General features: G+C 37.7%; 1 protein-coding gene across 5 annotated transcripts in view; it reads right to left on the bottom strand.

The window, feature by feature from the left end:
• Window positions 1-11,285: 11,285 nt before the first annotated feature.
• Window positions 11,286-18,743, bottom strand: part of ARL6IP6 (ADP ribosylation factor like GTPase 6 interacting protein 6) — a 43,018-nt gene continuing 35,560 nt past the window's right edge. For 3 of the 5 annotated variants that reach the window (XM_054477203.2, XM_054477206.1, XM_054477204.2), the window contains one exon: window positions 11,286-12,311. In XM_054477203.2, coding sequence (XP_054333178.1) covers window positions 12,218-12,311 — 94 coding nt within the window. In that variant the 3' untranslated portion in view covers window positions 11,286-12,217. The other 2 variants (XM_063647480.1, XM_063647479.1) reach the window with 1 other exon arrangement.

Here is an 18,743-nt window from a genome sequence, read left to right as displayed (position 1 = left end):
TCTGAGGACCCCGTATTATTATATTTTGGGAATATGTAATATTTTATATTGCGAATATATAATATTTGCACAAGCCTATTTTAATTCTACTTATGCCCTTTATGATTGAATAAACCACTAATTACTATGGCCCTCCCTCCACATCTGGCAAATACATACAGGTGACCCTCCAGAACCCGAAGATTCAACCAACCACCAATGGAAAATATTCAAAAAAGTTAAAAAAAACCCAAATAGCAATACAACAATAAAAATTATACAAATAAAAAATAGTATGACAACTATTCATATAGCATGACAACTATTTATATAGCATCTACACTGTGTTAGGTATTATAGGTAATCTAGAGATTATTTAAAGCCTATCGAAGGATATGCATAGGTTATATACAAATACACCATTTTATAAGAGGAACTTGAGCATCCACAGATTTTGGTATCTGTGGGGTTGGGGTTAGGGTTGGGGGAAGTGGAGTCCTGGAATTGAGAATTCTTAAATTTGGTATATCTTTTCAGCAGGGATTTGAAATGTTTGTTTTTTCTGAGTACTGGAGGCCAGAACTTTAGTTCAAAATTATGTATTTCAATTGTTTTTAATGCTTTCCCTGTTGGTTCCTGATGTACAAATTTGGGGGCTTTTTTCCTCATAATGTTACCAAGTTTTGTCCACTCTCAAACATCTGTCATTTTCCTGCCCATTTGTATGGCTTTCTGAGGTATTCTTATAAAATGTTTCCAAATTCCAATAACTAGGAGAGTTTAGTGTCATCTGTAAATCTGGATGTTTGGTTGTGTACAACTTTTTCAGGTTATAAATAAAATTATCATTCGAAGCACTGTTTTTTAATGGACTTTCTCATATTGCTGGATATGTCTTTACACAGAGAAGCGACCTGTAATTTTTTATAATTTGGGCTTTTATTCTAACGACTCAGTATTTAAAAATACTTTATTGTGTAGGCTTGCTCTGATATATTAATTTATAAAAATATGGATAAATCACATTATCTGTCCCTCAATCACATCACTTATCTGCTCAGTCCAATGAAACTGCAAATGGTCAGATCTTAAGAAAATCCAGAAATACACTTTATTTTTAAAACCATACTTATTACTTTTACCTTTTGGTATTTTTTTTTTTTTTTTGGAGATGGATTCTCACTCTGTCACCCAGGCTGGAGTGCAGTCGGCTCACTGCACCCTCTGCCTCCCAGGTTCAGGTGATTCTCATGCCTCAGCTCCCAAGTAGCTGGGATTACAAGTGTGCACCACCATGCCTGGCTAATTTTTGTATTTTTAGTAGAGACGGGGGTTTCATCATGTTGGCAGGGCTGGTCTAGAACTCCCGACCTCAGGTGATCTACCCGCCTCAGCCTCCCAAAGTGCTGGAATTACAGGCGTGAGCCACTGCACCTGGCCCCTTTTTTGTGTTTTTGAAAAAAATTTAGTATTGTATAAAGATATTTGTACTTCCATAGGAAATACTTGCTTATGTGCTTGTAGTAAGTTTTCTTATTGTCTATTTGTGCATTTATAAGATGCTCAGAAAGTGAAGTCATATCTTCCAAAAATTTTTTTCACTTTTTCCTTATATGACTTTGTAATTCTATGCACAGACTAGTTCAGTAAATGTCATAAACAGTTACTGAGGGTCAGGCACAGAGGCAGTAACTCATGCCTGTAATCCCAACAATTTGGAAGATGGAGGCAGGAGGACAGTTTGAGCCCGGGAGTTCAAGATTAGCCTGGGCAACATAACAAAACCCTGTCTCTACAACAAAATTTAAAAATTGGCTGGGCATGGTGGTGCACGCCTGCAGTCCTAGCTATTCAGGAGGCTGAGGTGGGAGGATCACTTGAGCCTGACAGGTTGAGGCTGCAGTAAGCACTAATCATGCCACTGCACTCCAGCCTGGGTAACAGAACAAGACCCCAACTGAAAACAAATAAAAACAATTACTGAGCACTTGTTGTGCGTAAGCTCCAGCCTGTAGGGGGAAAAAAAAAGAGAAATCAGACTGTTACTGTGTCTATGTAGAAAGGGAAGACATAAGAAATTCCATTTTGACCTGTACCCTGAACAACTGCTTTGCCCTGAGATGCTGTTAATCTATAACTTTGCCCCAACCTTGAGCTCACAGGAACATGTGTCGTATGGAATCAAGGTTTAAGGGATCTAGGGCTGTGCAAGATGTGCCTTGTTAACAAAATGTTTACAAGCAATATGCTTGGTAAAACTCATAGCCATTCTCCAGTCTCGATAAACCAGGGGCACAATGCACTGTGGAAAGCCACAGGGACCTCTGCCCTGGAAAGCCGGGTATTGTCCAAGGTTTCTCCCCATGTGATAGTCTGAAATATGGCCTCGTGGGATGAGAAAGACCTGATCGTCCCCCAGCCTGACACCCGTGAAGGGTCTGTGCTGAGGATTAGTAAAAGAGGAAGGCCTCTTGCAGTTGAGATAGAGGAAGGCCACTGTCTCCTGCCTGCCCCTGTGAACTGAATGTCTCGGTATAAAACCCGATTGTACATTTGTTCAATTGTGAGATAGGAGAAAAACCGCCCTGTGGCGGGAGGCGAGACAAGTTGGCAGCAATGCTGCTTTGTTATTCTTTACTTCACTGAGATGTTTGGGTGGAGAGAAACATAAATCTGGCCTACGTGCACATCCAGGCGTAGTACCTCCCCTTGAACTTATTTCTGACACAGATTCCTTTGCTCACATGTTTTCTTGCTGACCTTCTCCCCACTATCACCCTGCTCTCCTGCCACATTCCTCTTGCTGAGATAGTGAAAATAGTAATTAATAAATACTGAGGGAACTCAGAGACCAGTGCTGGTGCAGGTCCTCTGTAGGCTGAGGGCTGGTCCCCTGGGCCCACTTTTCTTTCTCTGTACTTTGTCTGTGTCTTATTTCTTTTCTCAGTCTCTCGTCCCACCTGACAAGAAATACCCACAGGTGTGGAGGGGCTGGCCCCCTTCACAGCCTAGGTATGATGCACATAAAAAGGAGTCTAAAAGACTTTAAAAAGATGAGTCATTATAAAATAATAGAGTAGATAGCATATTATAGTTTTTAAAATTAGTATTATAAGAAATGAGTCCAGATGGCAGAAATCGTGGTGCAACAAAGGTTTTTTTCATGAGGCTTTGTGGATAGGTAGTGGTGGAGAGTTGAGATATGATAAATGTTTGGTTCTTGGTTTTAAACATGGAAATCTAACTTTGGCTAGCTTTAGAAGAAAATAATGTTGTTATAAGATTAGGGAGTTGCTCACAGAATTGAAGGAAAGGCCAGAGAACCAGGATCATGAAATGACAAGACACCAAGGAAAGGCTGGTAGCAGAGATTACAGCTAAGGTTTTGCTTTAAAATAGTTTGATTAGGATTCAATTAGTGGCCCAACTGCTGCTAAAGACAGTTAGAAGCCATTGTCACTACCACTGAATGGTACAACTGTGACTGAATTCTCAACTTTTTGTCAGTTACTGTGTCATTCATTCACAATTCAAAGACTTGGGCAGGAGCATAAAATTGGTGGCACCAAGGTTATATACACTAGCAATCAAGTTGGGAGAAGGCAAATATCCAATATTTAGCCTTCTCTAATGCATCTTGAAGACTTGTCTCCCACACTCATATAACAAGGAATTCTTGCAAAATAGAACTGAGTTTTGGGGTTGAGCAGTCAAAAAATGACAAAATATCCAATAGACTCCACTTGTTTGCCTGTCCAATATTGATATGGTTTGGCTGTATCCCCACCTAAATCTCATCTTGAATTGTAGTTCCCATAATCCCCATGTGTCATGAGAAGGACCAAGTGAGAGGTAATTGAATCATAAGAGTGGTTTCCCCCATGCTTTCTTGTGATAGTGAGTGAGTTTTCATGAGATCTGATGGTTTTATAAGGGGCTTTCCCCTATTTTTGCTCTGCACTTCTTCTTGCTGCTGCCATATAAAGAAGGATGTATTTGCGCTTCCCCTTCCACCATGATTGTAAGTTTCCTGAGGCCTTCCCAACCCTGTGGAACTATGAGTCAATTAAACCTCTTTCCTTTATAAATTACCCAGTCTCAGATATTTCTTCATAGTAGTGTGAGAACGGACTAATACGAATATACACAAACTTGCAGGCCGGGTGCAGTGACTCATGCCTGTAATCCTAGCACTTTGGGAAGCTGAGGCGGGCAGATCACTTGAGGTCAGGAGTTCGAGACCAGCCTGGCCAACATGGTGAAACCCCGTCCCTACTAAAAATACAAAAATTAGCCAGGCATGGTAGCACACACTTGTAATCCCAGCTATTTGGGAGGCTGAGGTGAGAGGATTGCTTGAACCTGGGAGGTGGAGGTTGCAGTGAGCCAAGATCATGCCGCTGCACTCCAGCCTGGGTGACAGAGTGAGACTCCATCTAAAATACACACACACACACACACACACACACACACCAAACTCACTACTTCCCATGAGAACTCTTCCTCCAAAAAACTATTCCACCTTATACCACACAACAAGTTGTTGTTCATTTGACCCCTTCCTTACAGGAAGACAATCAAGAGCCTCATAGGTTACTACTGTATTCAGTGCCATATCCAGGATCTCAGGAATTGTCCACTGCCCCCCTGTTCTATAGTAATTTCATCACAATATTCTGTAACCTATGCCCTACATAAAGTTATAAAGTTAGCCAAATGTTTAAAATCCTACATAAAATAATGGAAGAAATGAAGAAAAAAAGCAGGAACACACATGCCATACGAAGGAAATGAGTAGAGTTTATGGCTCTTCGTTTTTGAAATTGATAAGGCTCTAGTCTAGTATTTGACTTATTTTGTTCAATATCTATTCCATGTTCCCTTGGCTTTCAGCCAGAACTCTAACCAATATAGGGTTTTTTAAATCAAGTAGGCTAACCAAAACTTCATTCCTGAGGGATCTGAGCCTCTGCCAATGTAGGTGTTGTAATATTCCTCTAACTAAACACGAGAGTCTAACGTGGAAGCAGCTTGGACCTTTGTCCATATTCCTTCTGGCTTCCACTGTATTGCAGTAACTGGATTTCCCATTGGTAGATGGATTATTAATCACTGCAATCAGTACCAGAATAGCCATTTTGCCTATTGTCTAGTAATATAAGGAACTTTAAATGGCCAAATGTAGTCTCAGCTTTAATTCAATAACTGCACTGTGTGTAACCTTACAGAAGTATTTTTCCTTTGAGTACAAAAATAGGCTGCCTATGGAGATGGGAATAAAATTTTTTATGGGTTATGTTTTTGTGAGTAGAATTCTTTGGCTAGAGGCTATATTACATGGGGAACTTTAATAATATACAAGGCCATAATAGTTAAAAACTTTGGCAGACCTTGCAACGCAAAGGTCCGTAGGGTACTGGCAGAGAGAAGCCTTGTTTAGCTAATAACTCTTTAGAGAAACAGCTCTTTCTGCTGGGGCATTTTCGAGAATGAACACCACATCTTAGAACTCCAGGTAACCCTATGACCTCAGTTGTCCATTCTGGACCAGATGTTATCTGATTCACTTTGTCATCAACATAGATGAGGGTTTTTCAACCTTGGCACTATTGATATTTTGGACTGAATTATTCTCTCTCCTGGGGAACTGTCCTCTCTGCTGGGGAACTGTAGAATCTTTAGCAATCTGGCCTGTTGACTAGTTGCCAGTAGCATCCCCCGATTGTAACAATCAAAAACATCTCAAAATATTGCTAAGTAATTCGCTAAATTTCTATGTTTTGCCCCTGGAAGGCAAAATTGCCCTTAGTTAAGAATCACTGACATAGATGCATCCTTTCATTTTCCTCAAGTCCTGAGTAAGTTGTATGATGAGATTCCCATCCTGCTTCCTACTATCATACAGCCTCTCTTTATTCAGCCCGCAGCCTGGCCTCACGAGGGTTTGGTATAGATAATTGACTGATGTTGAAACTCAAGCCCAATTTATAGATGATTCTGTGTAATATGTTACTACCAGCCAAAAATGAGGTGGCGGGGGGCATAAACCCCCATTAATAGGTGGCAGCAACGTGCAGTGAAAAAGAAAATTTTCCTAGGGAGTTCAATATAAATTTCAAGCAGTTCATATTGTTGTCTCCTTGGCTAGAAGAAGTATGGTATGAAATAAGGATTATGTATATTCAAGGAGAGTGAACTAGTAGTTTGGCTGGATTGCCAGGGACTTGACAAAGGACTGGTGCCAACTTAAAAAAGGTTGGGAGGAGATATATAGATGGATCTCTTTAAATGGACCCAGAATTGAGAATATTTCTGAGCTATGTGAATGCTCACAACAAAGCCTTCATTGTGAAAGAGGCTCTAAATAATCAGGTGGACAGCATAACCTATACTGTAGATGGTAGTCTCTGTCAAGCCAATGCTTAAAGGGAGCATAAAATGCTAGGATGGCGGGGTAGTCAGATGGACCCACACTTTCAGAGGCTTTCCTGGCTGCTGCTGCCCCACTCCCACCACACCATCTTCTCTCCCTCTCCCTCTTTATGGCATCATACCTTGGGGGATGAGCCAGCTACCTGATAGCCAATTAATTGCATTAGACGAGGTAGCACTTAGCAGTTTTGTCCCCACTGGTAGATGTATTATGATCTTAGATTTGCTTTCCTTGCCTCTGGCAGCCCTACTATTTACTGCATAATTTATACATTATCATGGATTCCCACCACATTGCTCTGGTCAAGGAACTTACTACCCTGAGGAGGTAAGACAATGTGCTCAATTGCTCAATTCTTTTCTTTTTTCTTTTTTTTTTTTTGAGACAGAATCTGTCTGGAGTGCAGTAGTGTGATCTCAGCTCACTGCAACTTCTTCCTCCTGGGTTCAGGTGATTCTGTCTCAGCCTTCCAAGTAGCTGGGGTTACAGGCATGTACCACCACAACTGGTTTTTGTATCTTTAGTAGTGACAGACTTTCACCATGTTGCCCAGGCTGCTGTTGAACTCTTGGCCTCAAGTGATCTGCCTACCTCAGCCTCCCAAAGTGCTGGGATTACAGGTGTGAGCCACCACACTCGGCCACACTCAATTCTTATTTTGTTGACTTCTCTCTTATAGTGCAGCTTAAACACTGAAATAATCTATTCAAGAGTTAGTTATTAAGCTAGCTGACAGTTAACACTAACATGGCATCTTTCTGGATGCAATGTATGTTTTTATCCAAGAACTGATTTTTGCTGGCTTCTCCCATGCCCATATTACATGGGTTCAAGAACCAAGACATTGCTGGATGTTTCTATTACACCCAGTGACCCAATAATAAAGTTTTTGCTTTCTGTTCCTCTGACTCTGAACTCTGTTTTAAAGGTTTTAGTACTTAAAGAAGTTCAAAAAGAAAACTGGTTCAAAAGAACTGGAAGTTCAAACTGCCATCTGGTAATTTTAGATTCTGTATGCCATGAATAATCATGCAAAAAAGAGGGTCACTATATTAGTTGGTGTGTTTTAACATTATAATACAAATGCTGCCACATAATAAGCAAGGAAGAATATAGAAGGAAAATATATTTGTTCTCATACTGCCATATACAGTGGCAAAAGATGAACTAAGAGCTGAAATGTGTCAGAAATAAAGCTTTGGTCGCCCTATCAGGGAAGAAACTTAGCCAAGGTAGTAGCCAAAGCAAAGATAAAATAGAATATATGTGTATAGAAGGGAAGGTGTCATAACCAAATGCTTAATTTAAATAAGACAGTAACTTCGATCTGAATTTTCTTGCTCTCGTATATAAAGTGTATTTTAACAAGTTTCCCATCTTTTTGTCCTTCTTAAAAATATTGTTCTAGTTCACATAAAAAAGCAATGTCTTAATAAGTATTAAAATGACTAGTATAATTTGCAGAATATCAATAAGAGAATGTGGCAAAACTAGAAGGGACATAATCTGAAGGTCCTGGCTTTGGTATTGGATATAGTATATTATGGCTACATCGTTACATATGAGTACTGTTGTAAGCTTAAGGGTGAAAAGAGAAGCTGACCAGCAAAAAGTGTACAGTGATTATCTGTATTTGTGGTTGCTTGATATCCATTCAACCATCCCAAAATAATTTCAGATGCTGCCTTCAACTAGAGAAGCCAAAGGAGTAGGCACACAGTCTAATCTTGGCCAACTGGGCACTCTCTGCAAGGATCCATCTATATATATTATCCCGACTAGGCTATTCCCACTATCAGACAGTCCCTTTGCTTCATTTTCCTTGACTCTCTGGCACTTTCTAGGTTCCTCCCCACCAGTCCTGATTCCCTTTTCCTTAGTCAGATGGTGTGACAGTTAATATTAAGTGTCGACTTCATTGAATGATGCAAAGTATTGTTCCCGGGTGTGTCTGTGAGGGTGTTGCCAAAGTAGATTAACATTTGAGTCAGTGGACTGGGAGAGGCAGACCCACCCGCAATGTGGGTGAGCACCATCCCCTCAATTGCCAGAGAGGCAATAATAAAGCAGGCAGGTGGTGGGAGAAGTAGACTTGGTGAGTCTTCTGGCCTTCATCTTTCTCCCGTGCTGGATGCTTCCTGCCCTTGAACATCAGACTCCAAGTTCTTTGGCTTTTGGACTCTTGGACTTACACCAGTGGTTCTCAGGCCATCGGCCACAGACTGCAGGCTGCACTGTTGGCTTCCCTTCCTTTGAGGTTTTGGGACTCGGACTGAGCCACTACTGGCTTCCTTGCTCAACTTGCATACAGCCTATTGTGGGACTTCACCTTGTGGTCGTGTGAATCAATTCTTAATAAACTCCCTTTCATGTATACATATATCCTATTAGTTCTGTCCATCTACAGAACCCTAATACAGATGGTTTCTGGCACTTGACATAACCAAGAGAATGGGCTGAAATAGGAAAATAGACAAATATAGAAAATCCCTTTTTAAATCTGACTTACCAGAAGTCTCTCAATCATATCTTTTCCAGGAAATGACTTTTGGTATTGGATACTGTCCCCACTTCTTTGGTGTGAGTCTCCAATGATTGTATCCTTATCTTTCCTATTTCCAATCTTTCTTGTGTGTGTGGTGGGGGCGGGGATGTTACTCTGCTGCTTGTGCTTTTTATCTGCATTCTTAGCTCTTTAGCTTTCAATCGTACTTTCGTCCTGATAAATGTATTTGAAGTTATAAATTACCCTTACACAGCGTTTTATCTAGGTCCTACAAATTCTGACATGTAGTATTTTCACTGTAGTTTAAGTATTTTGTTAAGTATTATTCTTCCCATTTGACAGGTAAGGAAACCGGGAAATGCTAAGATATTAAGTAACAGTTGTAGTTTAAACTCATTACGTTATATTAACTAAAGAATCATATCTTGATAACTACAGTAATATTCTTTCTGATAACATTTAAACAAGGTAGAACTGAATTTGGGGACATAATAATTTCTTGATGAAACAGCAAGATTAATAATAACTAGTTTAATTTATTCTAAAACGTCTTTTCAAGTCCCTGAGACTAATAACTAGCCACAGGAATACTTACACCCTGTTTATCTTTCGGAAGTAACTAAATAGAATGCTGTAAGCTACACATAAAGAGATGAGATCATCTGAGTCAGTTTCATAATACAGATGGATTCCAGCTGCTAGATAAGCTCATTTTGACTTGTTTTGTTGCAAATGACAAAAGCCAATGTTAACAGCAAAGGCCAAAAGAGAGAAATTTATTGACTCACATATCAAGAATGGCAGGATTCCCACTGGGCTTCAGGGACCAAGGTAACGCCATTAGCAATATCCGTTATCAGCCTTATTCTTTCCCACTGAGCCTGGCTGAACTACAGCTGCCAGCATTTCCTGGGCTTCTATTTTCCCAGCTTCGTCGCATCTTAATTTCAAGTTGAAAAATCCTGGGAAGAGAGATACTTCATTGAAGTCATTTCTCTATTCTATTCATTGTAGCCAGGCAAAATGAGATTAGGATTAGCTCAGCCAGAGTTAGGTAACTATTCTTGCCTAATCATTCTGCATATAGATGATTTATATTTGGACCCTATGTCAGACTGGAGAGAGGAGGGTCATTTCCCAAAAAAGGGGGGTAACAGTCCAGAAGAATTAGGATTCCAGAAAAATATCTTACAGATACATATCTCTCTGTATTTATCTATATTAATATATATCTTGTAGATATATATAGTCATGTTTGGCTTAATGACAGGGATATATTCTGAGAAAAGCGTCATTAGGCAATTTCATCATTGTGTGAACATCAGAGTATACTTACACAAACCTAGATGGTATAGCGTACTACACACCTAGGCTATATGGTATAGCTTATTGCTCCTAGACTATAAACCTGTACTGCATGTTACTGTACTGAATATTGCAGGCAACTGTAATACAATGGTAAATATTTGTGTATCTAAACAGAGAAAAGGTAAAGTAAAAAATGCAGTATTATAATCTTATGGGGGGATTCACTATCATAAGTACAGTTTGTTGTGACCAAAACATTGTTATATGGCACATGACTGTCTAGGGTCTACATATCTCTTGGGTCTACTGTTAATAACTTTCTTAGTCATTAGACACAAAGAATCTGGAGGGAGTTACTCACATTGGTGGTGGTTGGGAATACAGAGGGGTGGAGAGAAGATAAATTGATTCTGTTACTTGTATACATCTTTGCAATGAAAGGGCTCTTTGGAGTCAAAGGGTGAAGAGTTTAAGGGTGCAGGAAGGAAGGCAGGGAGTGAAAATAGATTCATGGCAACCACCACTCTGGTAGGAATACTTAAGCCATGGGATTGATATTTAGATACACACACACACATTTCAGATAATTCAAATTGGAGCAGTATTAGTCATTTCCAACCAAAGAGTTTTGAACAGTAAAAGAAATGCTAGACTTTTAGAAACCTTGTTTAGTCGGTAACAACATTCAGTAGATAATAAGGGAACACACTGCACAAATTCATTTCCCACTTAGCCTGAATAAGCAGTTTGACTACTTAATGGTTTCTTATTGTAAGTTTTCCTATGGCCAGGGAAAACAGCTTTGTAAATAGTCCATCTTTCCAAAATTGAGGTAACTTTCTAAACACTAAAAGTCTTTAGTAACAGAGGGGAAAAATTAAGGCTTAATTACTTAGAAAACAAAATATCACAATTACAGAAGCACATTTAATTAGGAAAATTATAAAATTATATGAACTACAATGTAGTTTTTAATATCTAGTATCAAAATACCTTTTGTACTTTGGTAACTACATTTCTGCGATTAAGAACAAACTAGTTCAATCATTCTCACATACAAAAATTTCATGTTTATATTTATTAAAAACAAAATAATACAAGTTCTGTTAAAGTAACAATATATACACCAAGATAAGTATTTGGAATTGTGGAAACAGAAATAGCAAAAATTTCAAATTTTTTCTCAATATTTTAATGACTTAAATAATTTACCTTTTTCAGGCATTTTTTGTTAAAAATAAACTTATTTAATTTTAAACTTAGGTCAATGTGCTTTTTTGCTTTTTTTAAAGAAAAAAATTAGTAAAAATGGCAGGCACTAGGTTTGCACTAGCTAAAAAAATAATGTTTACAGTTGTCTAGATGTAATAATTTTAAAAACATACAAATTCAATATGTAGTATGAAAATACATTAAAAAACACATAAGGAACTATGCCCCATAAAAAATATAAATGCAACTTCTATTAATTATATGAATATCAAAAATTAAATATTCTGATTTAAAAGTAGCTTCTATAAAAGTCGGAGTAGTACGCATTATTTGCTTTCCTAGATGTATAAATAAGAAGTATTTCTAGCTCAACTAAACAGACATACCAGTATTTCTTAGCAAAAAATGTAGTACAAACATGAAAAGGCAAGCATTGTCCTGTATTCAAGTTTTTGAGTTTAAATTCCATTAAAATGTTTCCTACAACTTGAAAGAACTACACACACAAAAGTAAAAAGATGAGGTAAACATCTTATACTCTGAAGAAAGTACTTAAAACTTAATACTCAGATATTCCCAATTAATCTGTATCTTAATACTCAGACATTCTAAAACAATGCTTTTAAAGGTCTTCCATAATGATGATGATTGTGATAAATATCTGAACTACATAATGAACAGCAGGTTTCTCAGTCTTCTGAGTAGACAATGATGCTCCTTCTTGTTATTACAAAACAATCATGATTAAGTTTTGCCAACAATATTGCTCCAGTGTGGGTTTACATGAGACACCATGCTACAGTAAGAGCAGCTACGATGCCATTCAAAATCGCCATGCTATAGCCCATGTGGAAAGAATGTCCAGTCAGTTTCCTAGAAAAAAAGAAAAACACAAATCAAAAAAGAAAAATGCAATGTGGTATAACAAAGACACCAAAAGTTTTCATCGAAAATACTTACGACCTTGGAGTGTATTTCCCAAATGTTCACATATGAATACAAAACTTAAAAAAAGAACATTGGACATCTGCAGGATAAATAGTGGATAGATCTTATTAAGGGCTGTGTCAAAACTGTACTGGTTAACAATTATAGTTGTTTCAAATCATTACTGATGAGTAATGCTGAGTTTCATCCCTATATTTCTTTACTGTGTTTCATTGTCACTGTGTGTAGCCATAATCTAATTCTAAGGTGTAAGTTTTGTTATTTTACAAACAGTTCTTTCATTAATTACTGGTGTGTTTCCGTGCTGTCTGTTCTTACTTTGATTTAACTTAAAATACATATTATTTCAAGTATTTGTTCTGTTTGCACCACTTTTAGGTTATATGAAGGAACTCCCTATGTCTTTTATAGATATTTCAGCTATCATTCTTATAGGTTACTTAATTGAAGTGGTTTTCAATGAGTTCTTAATGATCAGCAAAGACACATCTCTTTTATGATTGCTAGGAGTGCCAACTAGTTTAATAACTCTTATGTGCATGAATATTCCCTGACATTTGTTTCCTTTCTCTTGTAACAATCTTACAACAGTTTTTCCCACTAACTGTATTGCAATAATACTATTTGCTTATCCTAGTAAGAATGAGACATACTAAAAAGAAAAGAAGGTAGTATCCAATTGAGACTCTCTAGAAGGCAGAAGAGAATACTCTCCTTTCTGGAGCAAAACAAATTGAGGACATACAGGAAGGTGCACTAGCAGAAGTAAAAGCCAAAAGACAAAAGCAGTAAGGGCCCTGGACTGAGATGGTCATAAATACCCATATCCTCTCCTCCTTTCCTAAGGAGTAGCCAAAGCCAGAGAAGCACTTAGCTGTGAATTAACACTTGAAGAGCACCTCATAGTGATTCCAGTCGCACAATATCTGTGGCAGAGATTGAAGAAGGTACATTCTTCAAAGAAGAGCCCTTTGCATTCATCTGAAGCTACATAGACCCTGATGCTTCCTGACGGTCCCCTGCTCTGTTCCAAGGGAGTTATTATTTACTCTTTCGACTCAACCTTTCTTTACCCAACTAGGGCTAGTCTAAGATGCTTCTCATGTGCTATTAAGGGTTAATCTACCTAGCTATATTACCTATCTACATCGTAAAATAGGTATAATGCTTTGTCCCTTTAAAAAAGAAATTCCTCAAATATATATTGATGACTAGTGAACAGAAACCTAAAGTTGAACAATCAGCATTATCATTCATCGTAAAATATTTAGTGATGATCCAAAAAACTTTTAAATTAATACAGTTTGGTCTTCCATATCAGTGGGTTCCACCTCTGCAAAATGAACCAAGCAGGTAGAATATATTTTGGAAAAAAAAATGCATCAGTACAGAACACGTATAGACTTTTTTCCCTTGTCAATCCCTGAACAATACAACAACTATTTAGATAACATTTACATTGTATTAGGTATATTATAAATAATCTAGAGATGTTTTAAAGTATATGAGAGGATATGCTTAGGTTATATGCAAATACTAAGCCATTTTTGAATGAGACTTCAAGTATCCTCAGATGTTGATACCTGTATGGAATCCTGGAACCAATCCTTCACATGTAAAGGGGGATGACTGTACTCACCCAATAAAGTTAATCATCAAAAGGTTTCCAGAGTTAATTGTTCTATTTTAGTAGTTTGTGATCCTCACAATCCCACAAAAATAGAAAAACCTTTAAAGTTCAGTTTACTAAGCTGACAACTACAATGTTGGCAGAATTGAATTTTACTGAGATGTACATGCTCAAATGTTCAGTGACTTCCTTACTAAGCAGGCAAAGCAATGCATTTTAATGGCAATGAAAAAATGCTCGGGAGTAGTGGTTCCTAGTCTTTCTGTCATCTCAAATGTACCATATTCCCACTGGGAACACTGTAGCAATTGTCACAGACTACTGCTAGGTAAAGGACTTAAATCTTTGAAGAATCACTTGCTTTAATTTAAAGCTTCTTTTCAAAATATTCACCATGATTTTCCTCTTTGGAGGAAGACAGACAATCCCTGCAGGCTTTCTCTCTTGTGACTCTCATTTGTGATCTCTAAAGTCTATTAATAAAGACTGAAGGAATTATGGTTCTCCTTTGTCAAAACTCTATAGAGGACTTGTTTAAAATTGACTCAAGTAAAATGAAAATATTATCTTCAATTAATGAGTTTAATATCTTCAATAAATGATAATTAAATACAATGTCTACCTCACCCAATCTATATCTATACATGCATTTCACTTTTTTAATTAAAGCATACCAGTAAAATGCAAATGTCTGACATTTATATACAGTTCAATGCATTTTTACTGTGGTAGACTCTCATATACTCACCAACCACATAAAGATAGAGAACATTTCTGGCACTGCAAAAAGCTCCCTTTTAAATATTCAACTTACCTCCTGCAGATCTTGAGGAAACTGCAATACTGAGGGCTGTCACCAAGATTAGTTTCACTTGCTCTTGAAACTACATCTACATGGCATCATACAATATATATTTTTCTGCATCTGCCTTCTTTTGCTCAGTACTGTCTTTGTGAGATTCATCCATGTTGTATGTAGTATTAGTTTGTTCTTTTTTACTGCGGTATATAGCAAAATGTATTTACCCATTTTACTACTGATGGGTGTTTCCAGTTTGGAGCTCCTATACATAGAGATACTATGAACACGTCTTCGGTGGGTGGTGGGAATCTGCACTTATTTCTCTTGGATAGATCCTAGGAGTAGAACTGCTGAGTTACAAGGTAGATATACATTAGGCTTTAGTAGAAAGTATGAAACATTTTCCCAAAATAGTTGTACCAATTTACACTTCCACTATCAACGTATGAGTTTAAGTTGTTCCACATCATCATGAACACTTGGTATTATCAGTGTTTTAAATTTTAACCATTTTAGTGGGTCTGCAGAGTATGTTGTAGTGGTTTTAATATTTATTTTTCTGATGATTAATGTACTTACTGACTATTCAGAAAGCCTCTTTTTTGATGTTTGTGTTCAAAACTTTTTCTCATTTTTTTCTATTGGTTTATAGAGTTCTTTACATATTCTAGATACAAATCTTTTGTTAAAGATATGTGTTGTGAATAATGTTTATTATGGTGTGTCTTTTTTTACTCTCTTAATAGATCTTTTGATGAACAGAGGTTCTTAATTTGAATAAAGTCCAGTTAATATTTTAAAAAATGGCGAGTGCTTTTTTGGTGGGTTTTTCATTAAATCTTTGACTACTCCATGGATATGAAGATATTCTGTATCTTAATGAGGTTTTACTTTTCTTCTTTTGATATTTAGATCTATAATTCATCTAAAATTAATGTGTATTTTTTGTGTTATAGGACACTGAATGCAAAAGAATGAATTTGGTCCTCTACCTTACACAATATACAAAATATACTCAAAATGGACCAAAGACCTAAATATAAGAACTAGGACTATAAAACTCTTAGAAGGAAATATAGCTATAAATCTTCATGACCTTTAATTAAGCAACAGATTCTTAGATATGACAACAAAAGTACAAGAAACTAAAGAAAAAACATAAATTAGACATCATCTAATTAAAAACCTTTGTGCTTCCAAGGACATTATTAAGTGAAAACCCACAAAATGGAGGTAAATATTTGCAAATCATATATGATAGAGTCTACTAAGATATAAAATAACTCTTATAAGTAAAAAATAAAAAGACAAAAAGTCAAATTTTTAAAAGGGCAAAGGATTTGAATAGACAATTATCCAAAGAAGATATATACGTGTAGGGTCCAGCCCCACAGGGTCGGTGGGTTTTCTCCCCATGTGTGGAGACGAGAGAGTGTAGAAATAAAGACACAAGACAAAGAGATAAAAGAAAAGACAGCTGGGCCCGGGGACCATTACCACCAAGTCGCGGAGACCGGTAGTGGCCCCGAATGTCTGGCTGTGCTGTTATTTATTGGATACAAAGCAAAAGGGGCAGAGTAAAGAGTGTGAGTCATCACCAATGATATGGAAGGTTACGTGGGTCACGTGTCCACTGGAGAGGGGGCCCTTCTCTGCCTGGTAGCCAAAGCAGAGACAGACAGGCTTATGCCATTATTTCTGCATACCAGAGACTTTTAGTACTTTCACTAATTTTGCTACTGCTATCTAAAAGGCAGAGCCAGGTATACAGGATAGAACTTGAAAGTGGACCAGGAGCATGGCCAATGAAGCACAGCATCATAGCGAGACGGTTAGGCCTCCGGATAACTGCGGGCGGGCCTGACTGATGTCAGGCCCTCTACAAGAGGTGGAGGAGTAGAGTCTTCTCTAAACTCCCCTGGGGAAAGGCAGACTCCCTTTCCCCGTCTGCTAAGTAGCAGGTGTTTTCCCTTGGCACTGACGCTACCGCTAGACCATGGTCCACTTGGCAACAGGTGTCTTCCCAGACGCTGGGGTTACCGCTAGACCAAGAAGCCCTCTGATGGCCCTGTCCAGGCATAACAGAAGGCTCCCATTCTGTCTTCTGGTCACTTCTCACCATGTCCCCTCGGCTCCTATCTCTGTATGGCCTGGTTTTTCCTAGGTTATGATTGTAGAGAGAGGATTATTATAATATTGAAATAAAGAGTAATTGCTACAAACTAATGATTAATGATATTCATATATAATCATATCTATGATCTATATCTAGTATAACTATTCTTATTTCATATATTTTATTATACTGAAACAGCGCGTGCCCTCGGTCTCTTGCCTTGGCACCTGGGTGGCTTGCCGCCCACATACATACAAATAGCCAATAAGGACATGAAAAGCTGATGATGCTCAATGTCATTAGTTATATGGAAATGGAAAACAAAAACCACAGGAGACACAGTGCATCTTATTCACTACTTGGATGGTTATAATTGAAAAAAAGAAAAAGAAAACAAGTGTTCGTGAGGATGTGAGGAAATGAGAAGTCTTATACATTGCTGGTGGGAATGTAAAATGATACAGCTGCTGTAGGAAACAGTTTGGAGGTTTCTTAAAAAGTTAAACATAGAGTTAACATATGACCCAACAATTCCACTCTAGGTATATATCCAAGAAAACTGAAAACAAGTCACACAAAAACTTGTACCTGAGTGTTCATAGAAACATTATTCCTAATAGTCAAAAAGTAGAACTACCCAAATGTCCGTCAACTGATGAATGGATAAAAAAATGGTATATCCATACAGAAAACAATGCAGCCTTAAAAAGGAATGAAGTACTGACATATGCCACAATATGGATGAACCTTGAAAACAGTATGCTAAGTGAAAGGAGTAAACACAAAAGACTACATTAAAAAAAAATCTGTATGATGCCATTTATATGAAATGTCCAGAATAGGCAAATCCATAGAGACGAAAAGTAGACTATGGGTTTCCAGGGGATAGGAGGAGGAGGAAATGGTGCAGTGATTGCTAATGGGTATGGGGTTTTCATTTTGGAGTGATAGAAATGTTCTAGCAGTGATGGTTGCTGAATATTGTTATTCAGTAGTTTTTAGTGAAAATATTAAAAACGACTTAATCATTTTAAGAGTAAAGTTTTATCCTATGTAAATTATATGAAAAAAAAAAAAAACATTTCACTGTCAGACATTAAAAGAGGACCTGGACCGGGTGTGGTGGCTCATGCCTGTAATCCCAGCACTTTGGGAGGCCGAGGCAGGTGGACCACAAGGTCAGGAGATCGAGACCATCTTGGCTAACACGGTGAAACCCCATCTCTACTAAAAATACAAAAAATTAGCTGGGCGTGGTGGTGAGCGCCTGTAGTCCCAGCTACTTGCGAGGCTGAGGCAGAATGGTGTGAACCCGGGAGGTGGAGCTTGCAGTGAGCCGAGATCGCACCACTGCACTCCAGCTTGGGCAACAGAGCGAGACTCCGTCAAAAAAAAAAAAAAAAAAAAAAAAAGAGGACCTGAATGAAGGGAGGTCTCCACCATAACCTGGGAATACTCAGCATTGTAAAGGTGTCAATTTCTTTTTTTTTTAAATAAACACCTATAAATTCAATGAGATCTCAGTAGTAGTTCAATAGGACTTTTCTTGATAGAAAATTGGCATTTTGATACTCAGTTCAACTGATACAATAAATGTGCAAAAAGAATATTCTAAAATTTCAAATCATAACCTAAAATCAAAGTAATTTTAAAAAGAAGTAAACTGATACAGAAATAAAAAAGACATCTGAGTAGACTATAGCATCTAAAAACAGATCTATGTTTCTGAGCATATGTATGTGGGTGGTGGTGATGATGCCTTATTTACCAATAAGGCATTTTTAGGTCAGAGGAACAAAACCTATAATT

The sequence above is a fragment of the Pongo pygmaeus genome, chromosome 11, assembly GCF_028885625.2.
Source record: "Pongo pygmaeus isolate AG05252 chromosome 11, NHGRI_mPonPyg2-v2.0_pri, whole genome shotgun sequence".
Lineage (NCBI taxonomy): Eukaryota > Metazoa > Chordata > Mammalia > Primates > Hominidae > Pongo > Pongo pygmaeus.
This window is presented reverse-complemented; position numbering and strand designations above follow the sequence as displayed.